At 29.8% G+C, this 23,161-nt stretch overlaps 1 protein-coding gene across 1 annotated transcript in view; it reads right to left on the bottom strand.

Annotated features, from left to right (window-relative positions):
* LOC113384853 (claspin-like) overlaps positions 1-23,161 on the bottom strand; it is an 80,354-nt gene that overhangs the window by 45,584 nt on the left and 11,609 nt on the right. The window contains exons 5-12 of the mRNA XM_026622620.1: positions 17,975-18,311; positions 16,621-16,772; positions 16,191-16,397; positions 15,536-15,713; positions 15,348-15,466; positions 14,825-15,024; positions 11,445-11,563; positions 11,244-11,371 (exon numbers count right to left, since the gene is read on the bottom strand). Coding sequence (XP_026478405.1) covers positions 11,244-11,371; positions 11,445-11,563; positions 14,825-15,024; positions 15,348-15,466; positions 15,536-15,713; positions 16,191-16,397; positions 16,621-16,772; positions 17,975-18,311 — 1,440 coding nt within the window. The remainder of the gene's footprint in view (positions 1-11,243; positions 11,372-11,444; positions 11,564-14,824; positions 15,025-15,347; positions 15,467-15,535; positions 15,714-16,190; positions 16,398-16,620; positions 16,773-17,974; positions 18,312-23,161) is intronic.

Here is a 23,161-nt window from a genome sequence, read left to right as displayed (position 1 = left end):
AGAATTATCAGAATTATGCTTGGTTAAGTCAACTAGCAATTCTTGCCGCAAAGAATAATGATGTACACGCACTGAATTTCACCATTCAATCAAAAATTGCTGGCGATTTGGTGACATACCAATAATTCCGACTGGTTTTCCGTTTGACTTCAAACAATTGCAATTTGCAGTTAGCCTTGCGTTCGCAATAACAAGTCGCAAGGCCAATCGCTTAGTGTTTGCGGGATAAATTTCAAATAGATTATTTAGAAAATCATTGTTTTTCACATGGGCAGTTATACGTTCCCTGTTCACGAGTTGGAAAACCATCCGCTTTGTTTGTGTTAACGTCAGACCAAAAAACAAAAAATGTGGTTTACCAAAGAGCACTTCAATGAAACGGATAATTGGCGGATTCACTTTCATTTACTTAGAGAAGTTCAACTAAAAAACACTCCATTTTTGTAATCAAAATAAATTCATTACTGTTGTGCAATAAAATCAAATTTTTCCTTTTCAAATATACAACAAACAAAAAATTTCTTCATCTTTCTCACGAAACCATCTGGTGGCGAAACGGAGTTTTTCGAATGTTTTTTATTTCAAAATGTATTATTTTTATTTATTCGAAAACTTTCCTTTCACTATCATAAAAATATTTTCATTCTTATATGTGAAAATGATGCATGAATAACGAATAATTATTTTCAAAGTTATTTAATCAAGATAAACTATTATTTTTTAGTTCTACTAATTAAAATTAAAATAATTTTGTTTACTATCTATAAAATTGAACAATAAATAAATTCAGCCAAATACTGCTCTAAATTACACTAAATTTGCGGATAAATTACAGGATATTCGGATAATATACAGCAAAAAAAAATTTTTTTTATAAAATTCGAAAACCGGTCAAAACCGTTTTTTTAGTAAAATTTAAATTCGAAAACCGCTTTTCTGAAATATCGGTTTTTGTATAAACCCTAAGCACGACCATCAAATAGCCCTTAATCTTCACCATTGCATCTCGTCAAGAAATATTGAAATATTTTGGACACATGTTGAATAGCTGCAATTTCATCTGGTTTACAGATCATCTGGTTTACATTAACATATATTTTTCAACAAAAACAGGAGCGCCCACCTCCAATACAATTGAATCAAGTCACTTTTATTTCTCAATTTACAACCGATGTCAGGCACATTAGCGCAGCAAAATTGTCACACGCCAATATTGTCAGGCAATGAACTATAGAAATGGAACAGAAGGCATGTGCTGCATGGAAGTTTTAAATGAGAAGTGATTCTTCTACAACGGATTCTTATGATACCCTCAGATTTTAGGCCACCATTTAAGAAGTTACAAATTCTGATAAGATTGGCATTTTCTATGACTATCAACAAAGCTCAGAGACAAACAATGTCCGTTTGTGAATTTGATTTATAAAATCAATGTTTTTCTCACAGTCAATTATATGTGGTATGCTCACATGTGGGATAACCGAAAAATTTGTTTGTGTTGGCCAAAGAGGATTTGGCTAATTGAAAATAAGATACTAATACCTTCACAATCAACTTGAATGAAATATATTTATAAGTAAAATTATCACTTGATTGCTTATAATACATTTTATAAAGTTAATATAAACTTTAATTTTTAGTTTTTTTCTAATTTTTTTATTTAAGAAAATTCTGATCAATAGTATTGATCCATGTTGATCCATCAGATTCAAATTTCAAGTCATTTTTACCACCTGGTGGTATGTATAATGTTTCTCTATGTTTATAATTAATTTATATTGGTTGTTATTATTAGTAAAATTTTTCAAATTTATTGTAGTTGCTGAATGATGACACGCATCTGGTGTCGAAACGTATAAATAAAAGTTTTTAATACTTTATACCTTTTTATTTCGACGAATGGTCTGCTAGTTACTTTGAAATATGTTTCAACGTCGAAAAAACTATATATATATATATATATATTCCAAACGTTTCGACATTCAATTTAATGTCATCATCAGTGGATCTAAAAACAGTATGAAAATTAGTATACCTAGGTAATTATAATATATGTGGATTGGTATAGTACCTATACAATAAGAGAAAAATTAACAAACAGCAACACTTAACAACAAACAAAATATAAAAGATAGGAAAGGTAAGAGACTAGAATTAAATAAATAATTAAAAAATATAGGCAAAAATATATAAGTACACTCATATAAACCTACGCATATATACATATATATACATACACATATATACACATATACATATATATATATATATATATATATACATATATATATACATATACACACACATGCAAACATATAATACACATATACATATACAAATACAACAATATGTACCTATTTATGTACACATATACATGTACGACTATACATATATAAATATACGCATATACATGTATGCAACGTGCATGCATATTCACAACGACGTACATGTACATGTATGAAACATACATATACTCATACCTATCTATGTAACTATAGCTATACACGTATACACATATATATACGCATAAACATGTATATATACATATATACACATATACATATACAAATACAACAATATGTACCTATTTATGTACACATATACATGTACGACTATACATATATAAATATACGCATATACATGTATGCAACGTGCATGCATATTCACAACGACGTACATGTACATGTATGAAACATACATATACTCATACCTATCTATGTAACTATAGCTATACACGTATACATATACATATACGCATAAACATGTATATATACACATATACATACACACATATATACATATATACATATATATATATATACATACATACATATATATATATATATATATATATATATATATATACATATACATATACATACATATATATATATATATATATATATAAACATATATACACATACATATATACATATACACACACAATACATACATATATACATATGCTTTCAACAGCGCATCGTGGAAGGATATACTGGAGGCGCTGGAGAAGAGATTCCGGGTGAAAGATGACATCTTGACAATGGTGGACAGCTACCTGGACGATCGAGTACTCATCGTTGAAACCACTGAGGGAACAGTGAGCCGCAAGATAACAGCTGGTGCACCACAGGGTTCGGTTATGGGACCTGATCTGTGGAACGCTGACTGTGACGAGCTGTTCGAAATTCCCTTACCCCCGCAGGTGCATCTCACAGGATTTGCGGATGATGTCGCAGCTACTATTGTGGCAGACAGCGTTGAAGAGGCCGAGGTACTGGTCGATTTCACCATCGAAGCCGTCGCGGCCTGGTTGGACCAGCACCATCTGAAGCTAGCCAAAGAGAAAACGGAGATGGTAGGCCTGGTTGGACCAGCACCATCTGAAGCTAGCCAAAGAGAAAACGGAGATGGTAGTCCTAACACGCCAAAAATGGTTCCCAGAACCGTTTAGTACAATCATCGACGGACTAACACTATTTGGGCGTTCAGTTAGATGCAAAGCTGACATTCCGTGAACACTTGGAACGCACGTGTACAAGGGCTAGCAAGACTGTGTCTAGTCTATCGAGAATCATGGCCAATACTATCGGCCCACGTGCCAAAAAGAGGAGAGCTCTCCTGGAGGTGGTTCACTCAGTCCTGCTTTACGGAGCGGAAATCTGGGCGCATACATTACAACAGAAGACGTATCGTAAGAAACTGGCAGCAGTACAGCGGCGAGGAGCACTTAGAGTGGCTTGTGACTATCGCACAGTTTCCGAAGACGCAGTGCTTGTTATAGCTGGAGCTCCGCCTATAGACCTTTTGGCGATCGAAAGGGCCAGGTTGTATACCCTCACAAAAGGAGGCCTCAATGCCAGCGAAGCGAGGGCAATGGTGAGAAAGGACACCCTGAAGGAATGGAAAGTAAGGTGGCAGGCGTCTGATCGTGGTAGATGGACAGCACGTCTGATCCCTAATATCGAGGCCTGGCTCGCCAGGAAACATGGCGAAACAGATTTCTTTCTAACTCAGATGATGACGGGTCATGGCTCGTTCAATGCATATCTCTTCAGGTTCGGTTTGCACACATCACCGACGTGCAAATACTGTCCGGAAAAAGCCGACGATGCTGAGCACACCTTTTTTAAGTGCACGCGCTGGAAGAACTTCAGGGCTGACACCGAATTGTCCCTGGGAAGGGCCCTTAATCCCCAGAACATTGTAAATACCATGCTGCAAAGCAAGGAAAACTGGGCCGAGGTAGCAGCTTATGCACGGCGCCTCTTGACAGCAAAAATCGCCGAGAGGGACCAATAAACTTAGGAGCTAACGTCACGTGATGCAACACGGACTGGGTTGAAGTAATGCTAACGCGGTTCCGACCCAGTCCTCCTCGTGATCATATGCGGGGAAATGAGGAGAGGAGGTTTTTTATGGGGTGGAAATCCCACACTACCGTCCATCATCTTTTAAACACACGGTGTCTTTGAAAGATTTTTTCCTTCTCTATATAAAAAAAAAAAAAAATATATATACATATACACACACAATACATACATATATACATATGTACATAAATGCTCACATATATATACATATACATACATACATATTTATATACACATATACAAATACATGTATACACATATATATATATATATGTATATACATACAAACATACATGTAAATAAATCTATATATATATATATAAATGAGGATCGCTGTATGTGATAACACTTATAACTCACGAACGGCTGAACCGATTTAGATGAAAATTGGCAGGGAGGTAGTTTAGAGCCAGGAGAAGGACATAGGATACTTTTTATCCCTTTATTTCATTCTAATTCAAAATTAATTATTTATAAACTATCCATGTAGTTTATTCAATCTATGATACTATCAATGATTTCATCCATGACATTTACATTCGATTGTCAATTGTCATTCGGTGTTTCTGTTTTGATACAAATATATTAATATGCATTTTTTACACCACTTTTGGAAAATTATTACTTGAATAATAGAAATTTTTTAATAACCACGGAAAATTATTACGAAGTGGCAAGTAAATGAATTCTTAATAATAGCAAGCGATCCAAACAGACGATGGAGAAATTTATGTATTGGCAATGGGAATGTAATTATTTATATACTTTGGTATTTATGTATATTTGTTTATACGTATTTAAATAGAGTATTTGAGGTTTTTGTATTCTAAATATCAGCAATAAGTATAATCATCCACAAATAAATTAAAAAAATAATATTTTGAAATATAGTTTCTTAACATAACCTCAAAATTTGTAATAAAAATATAAATAGTTATATATTAATTGTTGTTAATTTATAATTTCTTTATATATATCTTATAAAATGTTTCAGGTGTTTACAACTAATTGGCATATATATTATCAGCAAATGTGCTTTGATTCGACAATAAAAAGGTCTAATTGTAATTACTCGACTACCTTATGTTAACTATCGTGATAGAATATTAGTTCTTGGTTTTATTTATATATATATATATATATATATATATATATATATAAAGTCGTGTTAATTACTCCACTTATAATACTGAAGAAGGCTGAACCGATTTAGCTGAAAATTGGAAGTAGTTGGTAGTTTAGAGTCAGGAGAAGGACATAGGATACTTTTTATCCCGTTTGACTTGGAATAACAATAAGCAAATGACAGCTATGTAATCACGTATGGATGATAATTTGATATTTGTAAACAATTATTAATAAAATTATTTCTTTTAAATAAATAATTAATAATTATAATGTAATGATAGTTTCATTGCCCATTCATATAAACAGTGAAGTGAACTATAAAACTCAGCATGGCTGACAAATCATATTTTTCTCAAACACGATGCTCTGAAAGAACTCATTTGTATAATTATATACTCATTAGTATTTTTAAAACATTTTCTAGAATTTTTTTTCATTTATGTAATTTAAAATCAGAACCTAAATTTGAAATCGATCAAAGGTACATTTTGTCGAATAACTTATTCCCAGATAACTTCCTGAATTTATCGAAGAATGGGTAGTAATATATGAAGGTCAATAAAGCTAAGCATTGTTTAACAACACTATTTGAAAGTAAAGGGAAAAAGATAACCAGCTATAACCAGCTATAACCTTGATTCTTATGACTTTGGTATTGGGAGATAAATGGTAATTTTTTAAAATCCATAGTAAAAGTGTTTTCTTCCGTTGGTAGTTTTTTAGCAATTAGTTAAAAATGTAATTATTTTGTAAAAAACCTTTGAAATTAAAATATGACATTAGACCTGTTTGCCATCTGGCCGTTCCAAGTTACCCCGTTATAAGGTAAAAAGGTCTAGATAAAATTTTTTGAAAAACATCAAAAAGCACATTTCTACAATGATGAAGTAGTTGGCACTTTTACTGAACGTAGTCAGATAATTGTTTATTTGAAATGTGTCATTTGTTGTTATATAATTGGTTTGATTTCCATAATAAAACTTATATTTGCTCAAAGTCTAATTTGACCTTTGTGACTCGCCCTGCTCTACATATATACTTTTTATTGAATTAATTTGATTCATCGATTCTTACTTGAAACTTTTCAAAAAGCAGGTCAAAGAAGAAATACTTAATTTATTTTCTATTTCTTCTCGCAGAAATTTGAAATTTTTTATAAGGTCAGTAGTATTATTAAGAATTATACATAAAATCCAGAATCCAAAAAAAATCTGAAAAACTTGAAATGTAATTAATAAGTAGAAAGACCAAAAAAGACTTGGATTGGATTATGCCATATTTTCTATTGAAAGTGCATAAAACTTCCAGTTTGATTGTATTGACAGATTATAGACGAACTAATGGGATTTATTGTTTTTATAATACCTCATTGTATATAGCATTCAAACAACACATCTTTATACACTTAAAGTATTAATATTTTTGATTCTCTAGAAATTGTTTAGAATATACCTTACTAAGCAAAACAACGTTTGCCGGGTCGGCTAGTAATATATATATATATATATATATATATATATATATATATATATATACATATATACATACAAATACGTATATATATATATATATATATAAACATACACATATGTAAACTCGTACATATGTAAAGCAAACAAAATATTTATGAAGATGGATAATATTATACATATAAAATACAAGTGGACTTACATTACGTTGGTTGGTTACATCTAGAGAAGTGTATACAACACTAGATATTGGCACTAACATTTATACAACTAACTTGTCAACACCATGCATTTTTTATAATTTTTTGTATGATGTAAACAGAAAAATGATAGTTTTATTTGAACAAAAATGTAAGTAGAATTATGTAATTTCTGCCACGACTTCTGTACTTTGCGAGTACCGAGGCATGTATGAACGCCAACACGTGTTTTGAAAGATTTTTAAGGGTCATTCAAGGATTGTTATGAGTGGGTAGGTAGAAAATGGTCGAAGTTGAAACTAGTAATGTTAGGCTAGGTTTGTATGGTTAGAATTAGGAGAAAATGTTATTTAGTATTACTAGGTAGTTATACTAATAACTCAAATATCTAAAATAAAAATTTTTTAATTTAAAATTTGCTATGCATGGGTAGGTAAAGCTCGGGTTTCAAGGTCGAAGTTAAACTAGGAAATGTTGGCAAGGTTAGTATGGTCAGAATTAGTTTTGTTCAGAGGAGATAAATTTGGAAACATTATTTAGTATTACTTGGTAGTTATCGCAGAGTAAGGAGGTACCAGAACTCTTGTTTACCGCGTGATCACATACTGATATGAAACAAGATTCTGCAAAACGTCTCTGAATGGTGTTCCGTTCATGGTAGAGAATACTGGCATTATAAAAGTTAAAGGAGTGTTTGAAATTTTTTGTGTTCTGTTATCATAGTTTGGTTTTGGTTGGGGGTTTTCGAATTATTGTCGTGTTGTTTGAGTCTTTTTATTAAATTTTGTCCGGTTTCACCTATGTAAGTAGAAGGGCAATCATTGCAATTTATTTTGTAGACAATGTTGGACGTACGTTCTATACTAGTGGGAGATTTCAGGTTTGTGTAGAGGGATTTAAGATTTAGATCTATGTTGCAAGTTAGTCTGATGTCTACCTTATGAAAAAGTTTTTTCCACACTGGAAAAAGTTCTTTTACGTAAGGTAAACAAACGTTGCCTATATAGTTATTGTCTTTAGAATTTTTTTCTGGGGAAAAAGAAGAATGCATACTGTTGAGGGTTTTAAGTCTGTTAGAGGTGACGGAGTTGATGAGGTGCGGTGGATATGAGTTGTTAATCAAAATTTAATAAAAAGACTCAAACAACACGACAATAATTCGAAAAACCCCAACGAAAGATTCTAAAACTGTATTGAATTACTTTTCATGAAATTAATGATTACTTTGTAACTGTCATGTAAGAGATGAGAGGAATTATGTTTGTTTACACAAGACGTACTAAGGGATATAAGTAAAGACTCAACTATCTTTCTAAGGTCACAGTTTTTTCAATGTAAAGGATTGAGGGATTTGACATGTTAAAAATGTGGTTCAGGTTTATCATATGTTCAGAAAGCATCGTTTTGATAGTTTACGATAATTTACTCCGTTTATATATTTATATTTATCATCAACTTTGTATTTATGTTATATGTTTTTTTAGATTACTGAATGATGACACACATCAAGTGTCGAAACGTTTAATGGAATAAATAATTTTGTTATTTAATCCTTCTTTTTTTAATTCGACGGTTGGGCTGCAAAAATATTACAAATATGTATCAACGTCGACAAAACTATCATATATATATATATATATATATATATATATATATATATATATATATATGTCATCATTCAGCAACTACAACAATTTGAAAATTTTATTTACTAATATAATACCAATATAGATTAATTATAACATAGAGAAACATTATACAGACCACAGGACAAAAACACTCAAAAAATTTATTTTAAAAAAATTAAACTTATAACATATTAGAAAAAAACATTTTTTTTGGAAAAAATTATGAATAACTAAAAGATTTGAAAACTAATTTGACTAAAAGTTTTGAAATCTAACATTATGACGCATGAAACACGCCCATACCGAGCAAAAGACTCGACTGTAATCTTTCACTAGGCATGTTGATAGGAATGGAAGGGGAATGTATCGAAGGACAAATGCAACGGAGTGGTTGAAATGGACTTTAATCAAAAGGAAAATGCAAAACATGTAAAAGTTCGAACAAGAAAAAAAGCAAAATTGTAAAAAATAATATAAAGGAGATAGCAAATTAATTTTTTGTTTTTTTTTTAAATAAAATCAATAGTTAGCTGGTAGCTATCATATAAAAGGTGGGATGAATTGCGTTTATTAACACAAGAGGAATTTAATGAAATAAAAAAGGATTCAGCAAATTTTCTAAGGTCACTATTTTTGTCGATATAAAGAATAACAGGATGTGAAGTGTTAAAAGTGTGATTGAGATTGAGCATATGATCTGAAAACATCGTTTTGAACTGGTTTGGATTTTTTGAATTATAAATATGTTGATTAACTCTCTTATATATATACTGAGAACTTTCCCCAATATAACACATATTGCAATCATTGCAATCCAACCTGTAAACAGAATCGGTGACCCTATCAGACGGGGTTCCAGACTTAAGAACCGAAAAAGGCAATTAAAAGTATTATCAAAGCTAAAAACTAAACGGAATCCTTCTGAAGAAAATAACTTTTTTAAAAAAAACGAAAAATTGCTTAAAAAAGGTAAACAAATAGTTCCTTTGTATTGGGAGGAAGAAGAAGCTATTGAATTTGAACAAGAAGGTGAAAATGAATTATTAAAATTAGTTTGTAAATAATAGGAAGTGAAGTGTTAAAAGTGTGATTGAGATTGAGCATATGATCTGAAAACATCGTTTTGAACTGGTTTGGATTTTTTGAATTATAAATATGTTGATTAACTCTCTTATAAATATACTGGGAACTTTTCCCAATATAACACATATTGCAATCATTGCAATCCAACCTGTAAACAGAATCGGTGACCCTATCAGACGGGGTTCCAGACTTAAGAACCGAAAAAAGGCAATTAAAAGTATTATCAAAACTAAAAACTAAACGGAATCCTTCTGAAGAAAATAACTTTTTTAAAAAATACGAAAAATTGCTTAAAAAAGGTAAACAAATAGTTCCTTTGTATTGGGAGGAAGAAGAAGCTATTGAATTTGAACAAGAAGGTGAAAATGAATTATTAAAATTAGTTTGTAAATAATAGGAAGTGAAGTGTTAAAAGTGTGATTGAGATTGAGCATATGATCTGAAAACATCGTTTTGAACTGGTTTGGATTTTTTGAATTATAAATATGTTGATTAACTCTCTTATAAATATACTGGGAACTTTTCCCAATATAACACATATTGCAATCATTGCAATCCAACCTGTAAACAGAATCGGTGACCCTATCAGACGGGGTTCCAGACTTAAGAACCGAAAAAAGGCAATTAAAAGTATTATCAAAACTAAAAACTAAACGGAATCCTTCTGAAGAAAATAACTTTTTTAAAAAATACGAAAAATTGCTTGAAAAAGGTAAACAAATAGTTCCTTTGTATTTGGAGGAAGAAGAAGCTATTGATTTTGAACAAGAAGGTGAAAATGAATTATTTAAATTAGTTTGTAAATAATTTAATTATTAAATTATTTACAAACTAATTTTAATACTAAAAACATATGTTTTTTGTAAAATAATAAAATAATAAAATACACGCTTCATTCAGATATGGTGGTGTTTTGGAAATGGTCAAGGATTATTTTATAGTCATTGCAAAGCGAATTGTTGTCCAATCTATTATTTATGGCCCTGTCGTTGTGTAAAGATATTAGGCATCCTTCGCTAAACCTTCTTTTAAATAAATTATTTTCGAAATGTAGGATCGTGGGATTGGAATTTGGTATTTTTGTATAATTAATTTCTGTAAGTATTTATATATAAGTTCTATAGCTTTATATTATTATATTTTCCTCCTACATCATATAAAATCTATTAGTTTTTCCAATGAATGACGGTCTCGATGAAGACCGAAACGTATGGATAAATAAAGTATTTCAAAACTACTTTAGTTTTTTTTTTTACTTGGTGTTACTGCCCGATTCTAAATAACTCATCAAAATATATATATATTTATATATATATATATATATATATATATTATACACAGATATTATTATAGCTGGCTAACCTGTTTTTCACGTAATACTTTTTCCCGTTCAAACCTATTTTTCCGCCATTCGGTTTGATCTTCATCTTCACTAACTTGTTCATCAGTTTTTTGGTCCTCAGTTTTTTCATCTAGGCTAAAACCTTCACCTGCAAATAAGTACAAAATGTTTATAATATTCATACTAAAGTTATTATTAGAACTTGAAACCATGAATCTCACCTGCGTTTTTCCACCTGAACTTTCTTTCTCTAGTAGCATCTCCATGATTCTCACCATCTTCTAACAACATTTCTTGCAAAATTCGTACATCCCGTTTATCCTCGTCCAAAACTTGACGCCTAATGTCAAATATTTAATAAAAGTAAACACAATTTATCAAAAAAATAAATAAACTAGTGGTGTATGGGGTATGGCGTCGTGTCTTAAGGCAAATTGCTGGAACTTCCCGTACCGTAACGAAATGATCAAGAAATATTTAATATTTTCAAATACATTATTATAAATAAATACTGTAACATTGTCTAATATTTATAAGAACTATATAAACTGAATTGCTAAGTTAAAATTATTTATTTATAGTATATAAGTGAGCTTTAGAACTTTAGCAAGAATTAAAATTAAAATCTAAATTATGTTTAATATACAAATTTTTTTTCCAAAAGCAATTGTTTCATCAACACAAGTAGAAAGTTTCTTGAATCATTCAAATCGGATGCTTAGTTTTCTCAAAAACTGATTTTTTTTTACATTTAGCTTCATATCTTTGAAACGCCTGGACCTGCCTTTGCCAAAATCTAATCACCACTTTTCTCCACATCATTACGAATTCTCAAAATCTCGAATTTTATTTTCTGCACTCTTTGCTCTGTATGATCGTAAAGGCTGGACCTGCCTTTTCCAAAAACTAATCAGGACATCTCCCTTTCAATAGGATCGAATGTTTTTTGAACCATTCAAATCGGATGACACGTGCGCCCAAAAATGTGAATGAAAAAATGCGGACCTACAAAACACACACACACACACACATCCATTTTTTCCGAGGAATGCCAAAATATTCAAAAACCTCTGAGACGTGAAGATATGCAACAATTTTCATTTTTTATTTTTGGCCCATTACTATAACTACCCTACGGGAAGTTAATAAATATTATTATTGCATAAATTTTAAAACACAAATTGAAAAAATTAAACAATTAATTTTCAACTTTTAACTTTTAACATAAGAAGTTTATGTTTTCATTAAAAAATCCGATTCGCTAATTAACTTCCCAAAGAAGTTTACGTTTTCATAAAAAAAATCCGATTCGCATTTTATGTTTTCTCGACGTTTCAAGCCATTCTGAATCGAATGAGACCAAATTTGGAAAATGTATGTGTGTGTGTCGTCTGGACCGATTTCAATAAATTAAAAGCCATTTGATGAATCTCGATAAGGACTATTGTTTATCAGTTTTGTGCGACGATCGGCCAAGCCATTTCTTTATAAATAGCAGAAAAGTAAAATTTTTTTCGTCCACGTTTTAGCCCGCAATTCTGAATCGATTTTGAAAATTCAGAGAACTGTTCAAAAGATATTGATTGGGAATCGTGCTGATTAGTTTTTGGTAGAGATCGGCCGGGACCTTTTCTTGTAATGAAGTGTTAATTTTTTTTCCACGATTTTTATTATTATTTTTTTGACGGTAGATACAATAGTCTTAAAGATCATACTAAAATATTACGGCCCTACGACAACTCGTTTAACTTTAATAATTCGTCAAAGTTTTCAAAAATTAGTATCGTTTTTTAAGCACTTGTCAAAATTAGACCTTTCATCGACGTTTGCTCAAAAACGCCTGAACCGATTTCAGAAATTTAAAAACTATTTGATGTATCTCGATGAGGATTATCGTTTGTCAGTTTTGTGCGACGATCTGCCAAGCCGTTTCTTGGCAATTTGGAAAAAAGTGTTAAACTTTTCGTCCACATTTAAGCTCATACTACCGAGTCGATTTTCAAAAATCAAAAACTGTTATGAAACTTTTTTTGGCGATATATATCGTCGTCTTATAGAACTTACTAAAATATTACGGCCTTACGACAAGTAGTTTCAATTTAAAAAATCATCAAATTTGGATAAAATGAGTAGTTTTTTGACGTTTGTTAAAATTAAAATTAGACGATTTACTTGGTATAACGAAAGAGTACTTGGTCTTAATGAACATACTAAACCATTAAAGTTCTACAAAAACTGGTTCAATTATAAAAATTGTTGATTCTTTTAACTTCCCATAGGGTAAGTTATTGTAATCGATCAAAAATCGAAATTAGAAATTTTTACATTTCTTCCCGTTTTGAAGGTTTCTGAACATTTGGCATACCTCAGAAAAAATGAATGTGTGTGTGTGTGTATGTAATGTATGTATGGATACAATTTTTCGTCCACGTTTGAATCAACCGATTTGAATGTTAAAAAAACATTCGATTTCTATTGACAGGGAGATGTGCTGATTAGTTTTTGGCAAAGACAGGTCCAGCCGTTTTGGAGATACGGAGCAAAGAATGCAGAAAATAGATATCGAGGTTTTGAGAGTTTTTCCGAGTTTCGGATTTGAATCATCCAAAAAACATTCAGTTCGTAATGACGAGGAGAGGTGGTGATTAGTTTTTGGCAAAGGCAGGTCAAGCGATTTCGGAGATACAGAGCTAAATGTGCAAAAAATAACAGTTTTTGAGAGAACTAAGCGTCCGGTTTGAATGATTCATAGAACTTTCTGCTTGTTTTAACAAAATAATTGCTTTTGAAAAAAAAAATTGTTTCAATTTTTTTCTCAAAAATTGTTTTTTTTTTGTATATCAAAAATAATTCAGATTTTAATTGTAATTCTAACTTAAGTTCTAATATACTTTAAACAAATATTTTCCACATTGTAATTCAGTTTACATAACTCCTATAAATATTAGACAATGTTACAGTATTTATTTATAATAATCTATTTGAAAACATTTAATATGCCTTGAACATTTCGTTTCGGTACAGGAAGTTCCAACAATTTGCCTTAAGGCACGATTCCATACACACCACTAGTTAAAATTTGCTCTTAGAAAATACTCCGAGTTAACGTGTTCGTGCGTTTTCAATTATGTGTAACAAATCCACTCGCAATACTTTTAATGAACCATAAATTTATTTTTTATTGACTATGTCGATTATTTACATATATCGGGAAGTTCATGTAACTTACTTCTAGGCAAAATACCAATACCAACTAGTTTTTTCTGGAATTAAATTGATAATCATCAATAATTTTTAATTTTAATATGGTTAATCTGCTAAATCAATTTACATCGTAATGACAAAAAAGCAAAGAATTCATTTTAAAAAAAAAAATCCGGCAGATATTTATCAAAATCATGAAGTTCCAATTTGGAACAAATATTCATAGAACAGTGGCCCATTTTACATTTGGAATAAAATATATAATTTATTTTCGAACAATTTAATAATTAAAAATAAACAATTTAATTGATCTTAAAATAGTTTTAGTTTAATTTGAATTAAAATAGTTTTTTTAATCTAAATTTGGACTCAAATAATGACTAATAATGAAACTCACATATGTATCCTTTCCAATTCTCCTCGAACTTTTATGGTATCAATATGATCTTCATCACCCAATTCTTTATCATAAATATCAAGACCCCTTTCATCTTCATCCGCTGAACCCCATTCTGAATCTGATAGTTCAGCTTCATTTTCAAAAAATTCACGTTCAACATATTTTTGTTGTTTTTTCTTGTCTGCTATTATCTCAACCTTGATTATAATTTAAAACACAACTAATTATAAATTTTAATATATTTTCTTTAGTATATTGTTAAGTGCATAAATAATTATTAATAAAATTCAACTACCAAAAAATAGAAAATATTTTTTTTTAGTTATTAATATTTTATACTAATTTCAATAAAATAACACAAACACAAAGAAAATAATTATAGTTTATACATGGCCTAACTTATCAAAATTGTATTTCAAAGTATAAATATATTATATTATTTTAATATTATTTACTATATAAAGTGATTATTCTATTTGTTTCAATTATTAAGTCTACTATATTAAATCGAACAACTCACTTCATTTTCTTCTGAATCATATTCATAGATTTTTTCTGCCTCTTCTTGCATCACGTCTTCAATTTCTTCATCCTCAAAATCATTTTCTTCATCATTTTCTTCATCACTTTCTTCATCATCTAATAAAAACAATTCATTGACAAAAGTTTTTTTTTTTTATCTAAATAAGTATTAAGTCTATATGGTACCTGAAAATTGTAACGGCTTAGTTGTTATTTTCTTTTTTTTTCTTTTAAGTTTCTTCTCACCGATCACTTCATTATTTTCAACAGTATTCAGAACATCTGATATAGAATTCTCATCAGATAAACAAAGCTTTATGTTACTTTGTGGTTCCTCGGTATCATTATTTTCATTTTGTTTACTCTACAATATATTATTTAACTACAGATATTTGTTCACGGTTCAATCCATTAGACTTATTTCATATTTTATTATAATCAAAAAATAGTATTTTTATAAGATCTAATACAGTGAGAAATGCAACTCTCAATGCATTATAATTTCTTATTTTATTTTTCATATGGCTATAATTTTATCCAAATATTTGTGCAATAAACTTTAATAGTTGGGAATAACTGTTTGTTTAACTCTCGATAGAGTTAAAATCGGATCTAAGTATTTACATTAGAATTAGAAATGTATTTAATTCTATTTCCATAAATCAATTCTTAGATTCTATTTTTAAAGATCAGGTAAATTTATTTCTATCTGTAAGCAAGTAAAGCTTTCAAATATAATTCACTAAAAATATAATTGTGATAAGCAGATAATTCATAAATAATATTGATATTATTACTATACAAATACTGTAATTAGTTAAGTCAAGTTAAATGTGCTTACAGAAACTTGAGTAGGAAATTGTCCAGAACACAGCTCGAGTAACTCATCTTCAGCACATTTTAGACTAGCAAGTTCATTTTGGGTTGAGAGAAAAGGATTATTATGCTGCGTACTTTCAGTAGATTCTAAAAATAATCTTTTTACTGCTGAAGAATTTTGTGCCTGATTATCTGCTGATGCGATTGAACATTGGGTGTCGCTAATAATCTGTAAAACATTACAGTTTGTACAAACAGATTTTTGCAATTGAATTCACCATATATTTATAAATTAAAATTAATATATAATAAATATTGTAATATCCCAAAAAATAAATTACAAAATTCATTTAAAATAAATTTAAAATATATGTTGCACTTAAGGTAGTTAAAACGAAATACACAGTATTTGATTAAGTAATAAATTATCAAAATATATATAGCCATTTTACCTGTGGAATTGGTGTCATTTGAGTATTTTCTGTTAACCAAGTTGGAGATGATAATTTCAACTCGGAATCTTTAGAACTATTATGGCATTTATATTGAGGAGTGGTTTGTGGCTCTGCAAGCTTTGTCTGATGTAGAGGAATTATTTCATCCTCTGAAATAGTATAATTAAAACGATTATATTAATTTATAGAACTATTTGTATGTTATAATATATAATAAATAAACATTAATTTGTATCTTTCAGATATAGATAATTCTTAAAAAAAACATATGAAAACGTTATTTCTAACCATATATCTATAATGACATAACACTTTTTATTGTTGAAATTAAAGCAACTAAATAGTTGTAAATAAAATTTTGCCTTAAGGCAAGTTGGACAAACTTCCTGATAAGAATACATAATCAACTTAATCAATATAAAATAAGATTCAGCTATTCAGATAAAATATTCAACTATTTATTGCAAAAAAAAAAACATTTTCGCTTTACTAAAAAAATGATCAATATACGAATTCCAATTGATATCTTTCAACCATTCTTTATAATATCTGTAATTATAAAAACTAAATTAACTTTTTAAGAATATTTCATTTCATCTATTTCGTGTTCTAAAAATGTATTATATTTAAGAGTAGGATACAACTATAATCAGTAGCTACCTACATAGATTCTGATTAGAATCAAGCCACGGCGAAATTCTAATTTTCATAATTTGACGGCTTATCGTAAGCCTATAATATTTTAGAATGATATTTTAAGCTACAAAATCTAACTTTATACAGAGTTTCATGAGAATCGACAAAAATTGTTCTACGTTTGATTACGAAAGCACGGCCCTATCGATCTTTTATCCAAGCGACTCCCAATCAATGTGTTTTGAATGCTTGCATTTTTAAAAACGATTAAAAATTCTGAATTAAAATGTGGGCGAAAATTTTTACACACTCCTTCTAACTACAAGGAATTGGCTCAGCCAACACTGATGAACGCTATCAATTTTTTATCGAGTTACATCGAATGGCTTTTAAATTTTTCAAATCACTTCAGCAGTTTTCGAGAAAACGTCTATGAAAGATCAAGAATTGGCTTTCATACACACACACATACTTTTTCCAAATTTGGTCTCATTTGATTCAGAATGACTTAAAACGCTATGAAAACATAAAATTAGCAAATCGTATTTTTTTCGGAAACAAACTTCTCCTTCGGGAAGCAAATAAATGTATATTGCGCGTTGCTTAAGAAATTTAATAATAATGAAAGGCCAAACTTTAAATAATAATATTAATTAAACTGCTACTATAAACAGTACTAGTAAGTAAAAAAAATGGTTGTACTTCTCATATTTACCGTTTTGTGTTTGGAACAAATCTATGCTCTCCCTTTTCTTTGAATCTTCTTCCACCTCATTTTCAACTTCTGAATCTGAACTATTCATAACCTGTATTCTTTTCCGAATTTTCTTTGAAGTGTCATCATTTTTATTCATACAGTTTTCATTATTTTCACTTTCACTATCACTAGAATTTTCACTTTCACTATTTTCATCGTCAGCTTCTGATACATGTGCATCTTCATCATATTCAAGTTCTTCCTCATTTTGTTCTTTACCACTAGTTTCAATTTTCTCTTCCTCTTCCTCTTCCTGGCTTTCTGCAACATCTGCTAGATCCTCTACTAGTATCTCCTATATATCCACAATGAAAAATCCACAGTATACAATAAGTTGAATACAATAATTAAATTTGAATTTTAAAAATTCTATTATTCATTTATAAAATGAGATGGCAGCAAAAATGTGCAAATATACAAACTTTTCAGAATTATGGAAGAAATAAATAACATTAAGGTGACCATTTTTTTAATTAAAAAAAAACGGAACGGCAATTTTTTGTTATTCTAAGTAACTTAAATATGACTTTAAAATAATCAATACTATTTAAGAATACTATAAACAGATTTTTTTTTAAATCAATTTTTTTCAGCATTGCGAACTTTTTGTAGGAACTTTATTTGATTATATGATATACTATTTTTACCTATGGTGCTATTGGGTGTTATATTAAATCTTATTTTTCGATCCATATGATTTTTTTTGCTTTTAAGCGTTGTTTAAAATTCGATTCAATTGTCTTCGTAATTGTCTTGAAAAAAAATAGCACTTGTTCGTTAGTTTTTAACTTCCCGAAGAAAAAGTTTGTTTTTGCGAAAAGATCCGATTTGCTAATTTTAAGTTGTCTCGACGTTTCAAGTCATTCTGAATCGAATGAGACCAAATTTGGAAAAAGTATGTGTGTGTGTATGTGAGCCCATTTTTAACCTTTCGCCGACGTTTACTTAAAAACAGCTGAATCGACCATTCTATGTAACTCGAAGAGGACTTACGTTGATTAATTTTGTGTGATGATAAACCAAGCCGTTTCTTTGTAAAGTGTAAAAATTTTCGTCCATATTTTAGCGTACAATGTTAAACCGATTTTAGAAACTCAAAAACTATTCGAAAGATATTGATTGGGAATTGCGTTGATTAATTTTTGGTACGGATTGAACGGGCAGCTTCTTCGTAATTAAACGTCGATTTTTTTTTTTGTCAATTTCGTTCGAACTTTGTATGGCGATAGATATCGTAGTCTGAAATAACATACTAAAATATTATTGGCCTACGATGATCGGTTGAATTATAAAAAACATAAAAGTTTCAAACTGCGCCGCGCGTTTAATATAATTTAATCAGAATCTATGTGGAAGCATATGCAAAAATTTAGACCAAGTATCACTATACTTAGTTCGGTAATACCATGAACTCATAACATGTTCAATAAAAACCCTTTAAATTTTTTTCAACAAATAATTACGAAGATTTTTATCAAATTCAGTCTTATATCTTTTGAACAGTTGTTAAATGTTTAAAATCGGTCTAGAATTTTAAGAAACGGTAGATAAAGTTTGTGCACTTGTCAGGTAATTATAAAGCAATTGCTCAGCCGATTGTCATGAAACACTACAAAAAGAGTCCTCTTTTTATCTAGTTTGATCGAATGGCTTAAATTTAAAAAAAGCGTAGCAGTTGAAAACGTTGACAGAAGTTCATGATAGTTTTGTCGACGTTGATACATATTTGAAGTATTTTGGAGCCCAATCTTTATTTAATTTAATAGTCGAATTAAAAAAAGATCAAATTTCTTCTTATTCTATTAAAAGTTTCGGCACTTAATGTGTGTCATCATTCAATTATCTAAAAAGCATATTACATAAATAACAGTAGTTAAAATATATTCAATTACTTAAATATAAAAATATAAATAGCTGGTATTGGTATTTTGCATTGAGGCAAGTTACATGAACTGCCCGATATGAGTAAATAATCGACTAAATCCATGATAAATAAATTAATTTATGAGTGATCAAAAGTATTCCGAGTTAACTCGGAGTATTTTCTAAAAGCAAATTTTTCAAATCAATTTTTTATAATTGAACCAGTTTCCGTAGGACTTTAATGGTTTAGTATGTTCATTAAGACGAAGTACTCTATTGTTATACCAAGTAAATCGTCTAATTTTAATTTTAGCAAACGTCAAAAAAACTACTCATTTTCTCAAACTTGAATGATTTTTAAAATTAAACTACTTGTAAGGCCGTAATATTTCTGTAAGCTCTATAAGATCATGATATATATCGCCAAAAAAAGTTCCATAAAAATCTGCTTGAATTTTTGTGTCAACAGTTAATTACAAGAAAACGGCTCGGCAGATCGTCGCACAAAACCGACAAACGATAGTCCTCCATTGAGATACATCAAATGGCTTTTAAATTTCTTCAGGCGTTTTTGAGCAAACGTCAATTAAAGGTCTAATTTTGACAAATGCCAAAAAACGATTCTAATTTTTGCAAACTTTGACGAATTTTTAAAGTTAAACGAGTTGTCATAGATCCGTAATATTTTAGTATGATCTTCATAAAAAATTCATAAAAATCGTCGATTTTTTTTTAACACGGCCTATCTGTACCAAAAACTAATCAGCACGATTCCCAACCAATATCTTTCGAACGGTTTTTGAATTTTCGAAATCGATTCAGAATTGCGGGCTAAAACGTGGACATTATTTTTTTCACTTCTCTGCTATTTATAAAGGCTTGGCCGATCGCCGCACAAAACTGATACACGCTAGTCCTCATCGAGGTGCATCGAATGGCTTTTACATTTTTGAAATCGGTCCAGCCTTTACGGCAAACCAAGTCCAGCCTTTTTGAACGTTGATTTATGGCAGAAAATCTGTTCACATACACACACACACATACTTTTTCTAAATTTGGTCTCATTCGATTCAGAATGGCTTGAAACGTCTAGAAAACATAAAATTAGCGAATCGGATCTTTTGATGAAAACAAACTTCTCCTTCGGGAAGTTAAAAAAGAGTTATATACATACCAAAACAGAAAAAACACAAAAAAATATAAAATTTATTAAACACTAAAATTGTGCAAAAGAACATCATCACTAATAATAATTAATAAAAAGAGAAATTAAAGGAGCGCATATTGCCTTCCTATATTGCGTGTTGCTCGCTCGATGTACATAGTAACGCAACTGAATTCAAGGTTCAAGGTATGTGCAGCAGAGTGAGTGGATGCGGGGTATAAGAAACGAAAGAAGAATGAGAAACAGAGAAGGGATATAAAGAGCGAATGATTCTAACACTGTAAAGAATTACTTTTCGTGAAATTTATAATGATTTTGCAACTGTCACGAATGATTCTAACACTGTAAAGAATTACTTTTCGTGAAATTTATAATGATTTTGCAACTGTCACGTAAAAGACGAGAGGAATTACGTTTGCTGATACAAGAAGTATTAAGGCATATAAGTAGACTCAATTATCTTTCTGACGTCACAATTTTTTTCAATATATAAGATGGTAGGATTGGACATGTTGAAAGTATGGTTCAGGTTAAACATATGTTCTGATAGCATAGTTTTGAATTGATTTGGGTTTCTAGAATTATATATATACTAGCTGACCCGGCAAACGTTGTTTTGCTAAATAGGGTATATTCTAAACCATTTCTAGAGAATCAAAAATATTAATACTTTAAGTGCATAAGGATGTGTTGTTTGAATGCTGTATATAATTAGGTATTATAAAAATATAATAAATAAACCCCATTAGTTTGTCTATATTTTGTCGATACAATGAAACTGCAACTTTTATACACTTTCTATAGAAAACATCGTATAATCCAATCCGAGTCTTTTTTGGTCTTTCGGCTTATTAATTACGTTTCAAGATTTTCAGATTCTTTTTGGATTCTGGATTTTGTATATAATTGTAAATAATACTACTGAGCTTATACAAAATTTTCAAATTTTTGCGAGGAGAGATAAAAAATGAATTAAGTATTTCTTCTTTGACCTGCTTTTTGAAAAGTTTCAAGTTTAAAAAGTATATATGTAGAGCAGGGCGAGACACAAAGGTCCAATTTGACTTTGAGCAAATATAAACTATATTGTGAAAACCATAACAATTATATCACAACAAATAAGACATATCAAACGAACAATTATCTGACTACGTTCAGTAAACTGACCTCTACTTCATCATTGTAGAAATGTGCTTTTTTGAACGGGCAGGTGGCAAAAGGTTTAAAGCCTTATTATAATTTTAAAGGTATTTTACAAAATAATTACATTTTTAACTAATACTAAAACTACCAACGGAAGAAAATACTTTTATTATGGATTTTCAAAGATTACCGTTTATCTCCCCCATTTCAAAGATTATTGTTTCAAATCAAGTTTGCAGCTGGCTATACATCTTTTTTCCTCTACTTTCAAATATTGTTGTTAACAATATGCTTAACTTTTGTGGTTTTTGACACTTCGGTGGTGGACCTTTTTAACCCCGGACCTTCATATATTACTATCTATTCCTCGATAAATTCTACGAAATTATAACTGGGAAAATGTTATTCGGCAAAATGTCCCTTTAATCAATACCAAATTTAGGTTTTGAATTTGAATAACATAAATAAAAAATAATATAACCTAGAAAATGTTTTATAAATACCAATGAGTATATAATTATACAAATGTGATCTTTCAGAGCACCATGTTTGAAAAAAATATGCCAAAAAGTGCATTTTCATATTAACAGTTAAAAAAAGTTGATATTTTGAGTATCTACTCTAGTAACACTTGCGACCCGTTTACTAACGTTTTTATATATAAATAAAACTACAAATAAAGCTGCTTACTACAATTTAATCATAATTAAATAATATTCACGTAAAATATCCTATTGAACGTAATTGAACATCATCTGTCAAAAACGTTTGACATTTCACGGAATAGCAACCGTCCATTGTTTTATTTAGATTGCGCTTCTACAAAAATTTTCAAATTAAAAATAAAAAGTTTCTACGCGGATTTGAAATAATTTCTCACCTTTTGGACTTTCTCTGGATTGGCACGAATTTTTCAAGACTAATACTGGCCAAATCGATTCAGCCGTTTTCGAGTTTTATTCGGACATTTGAAA

Source organism: Ctenocephalides felis, unplaced genomic scaffold, assembly GCF_003426905.1.
Source record: "Ctenocephalides felis isolate EL2017-DRISC unplaced genomic scaffold, ASM342690v1 CF-g0.4_SCAFFOLD_03571, whole genome shotgun sequence".
NCBI lineage: Eukaryota > Metazoa > Arthropoda > Insecta > Siphonaptera > Pulicidae > Ctenocephalides > Ctenocephalides felis.
Note: the sequence above shows the minus strand (reverse complement) of the source record. Positions and strands in the feature narration are given on the sequence as shown.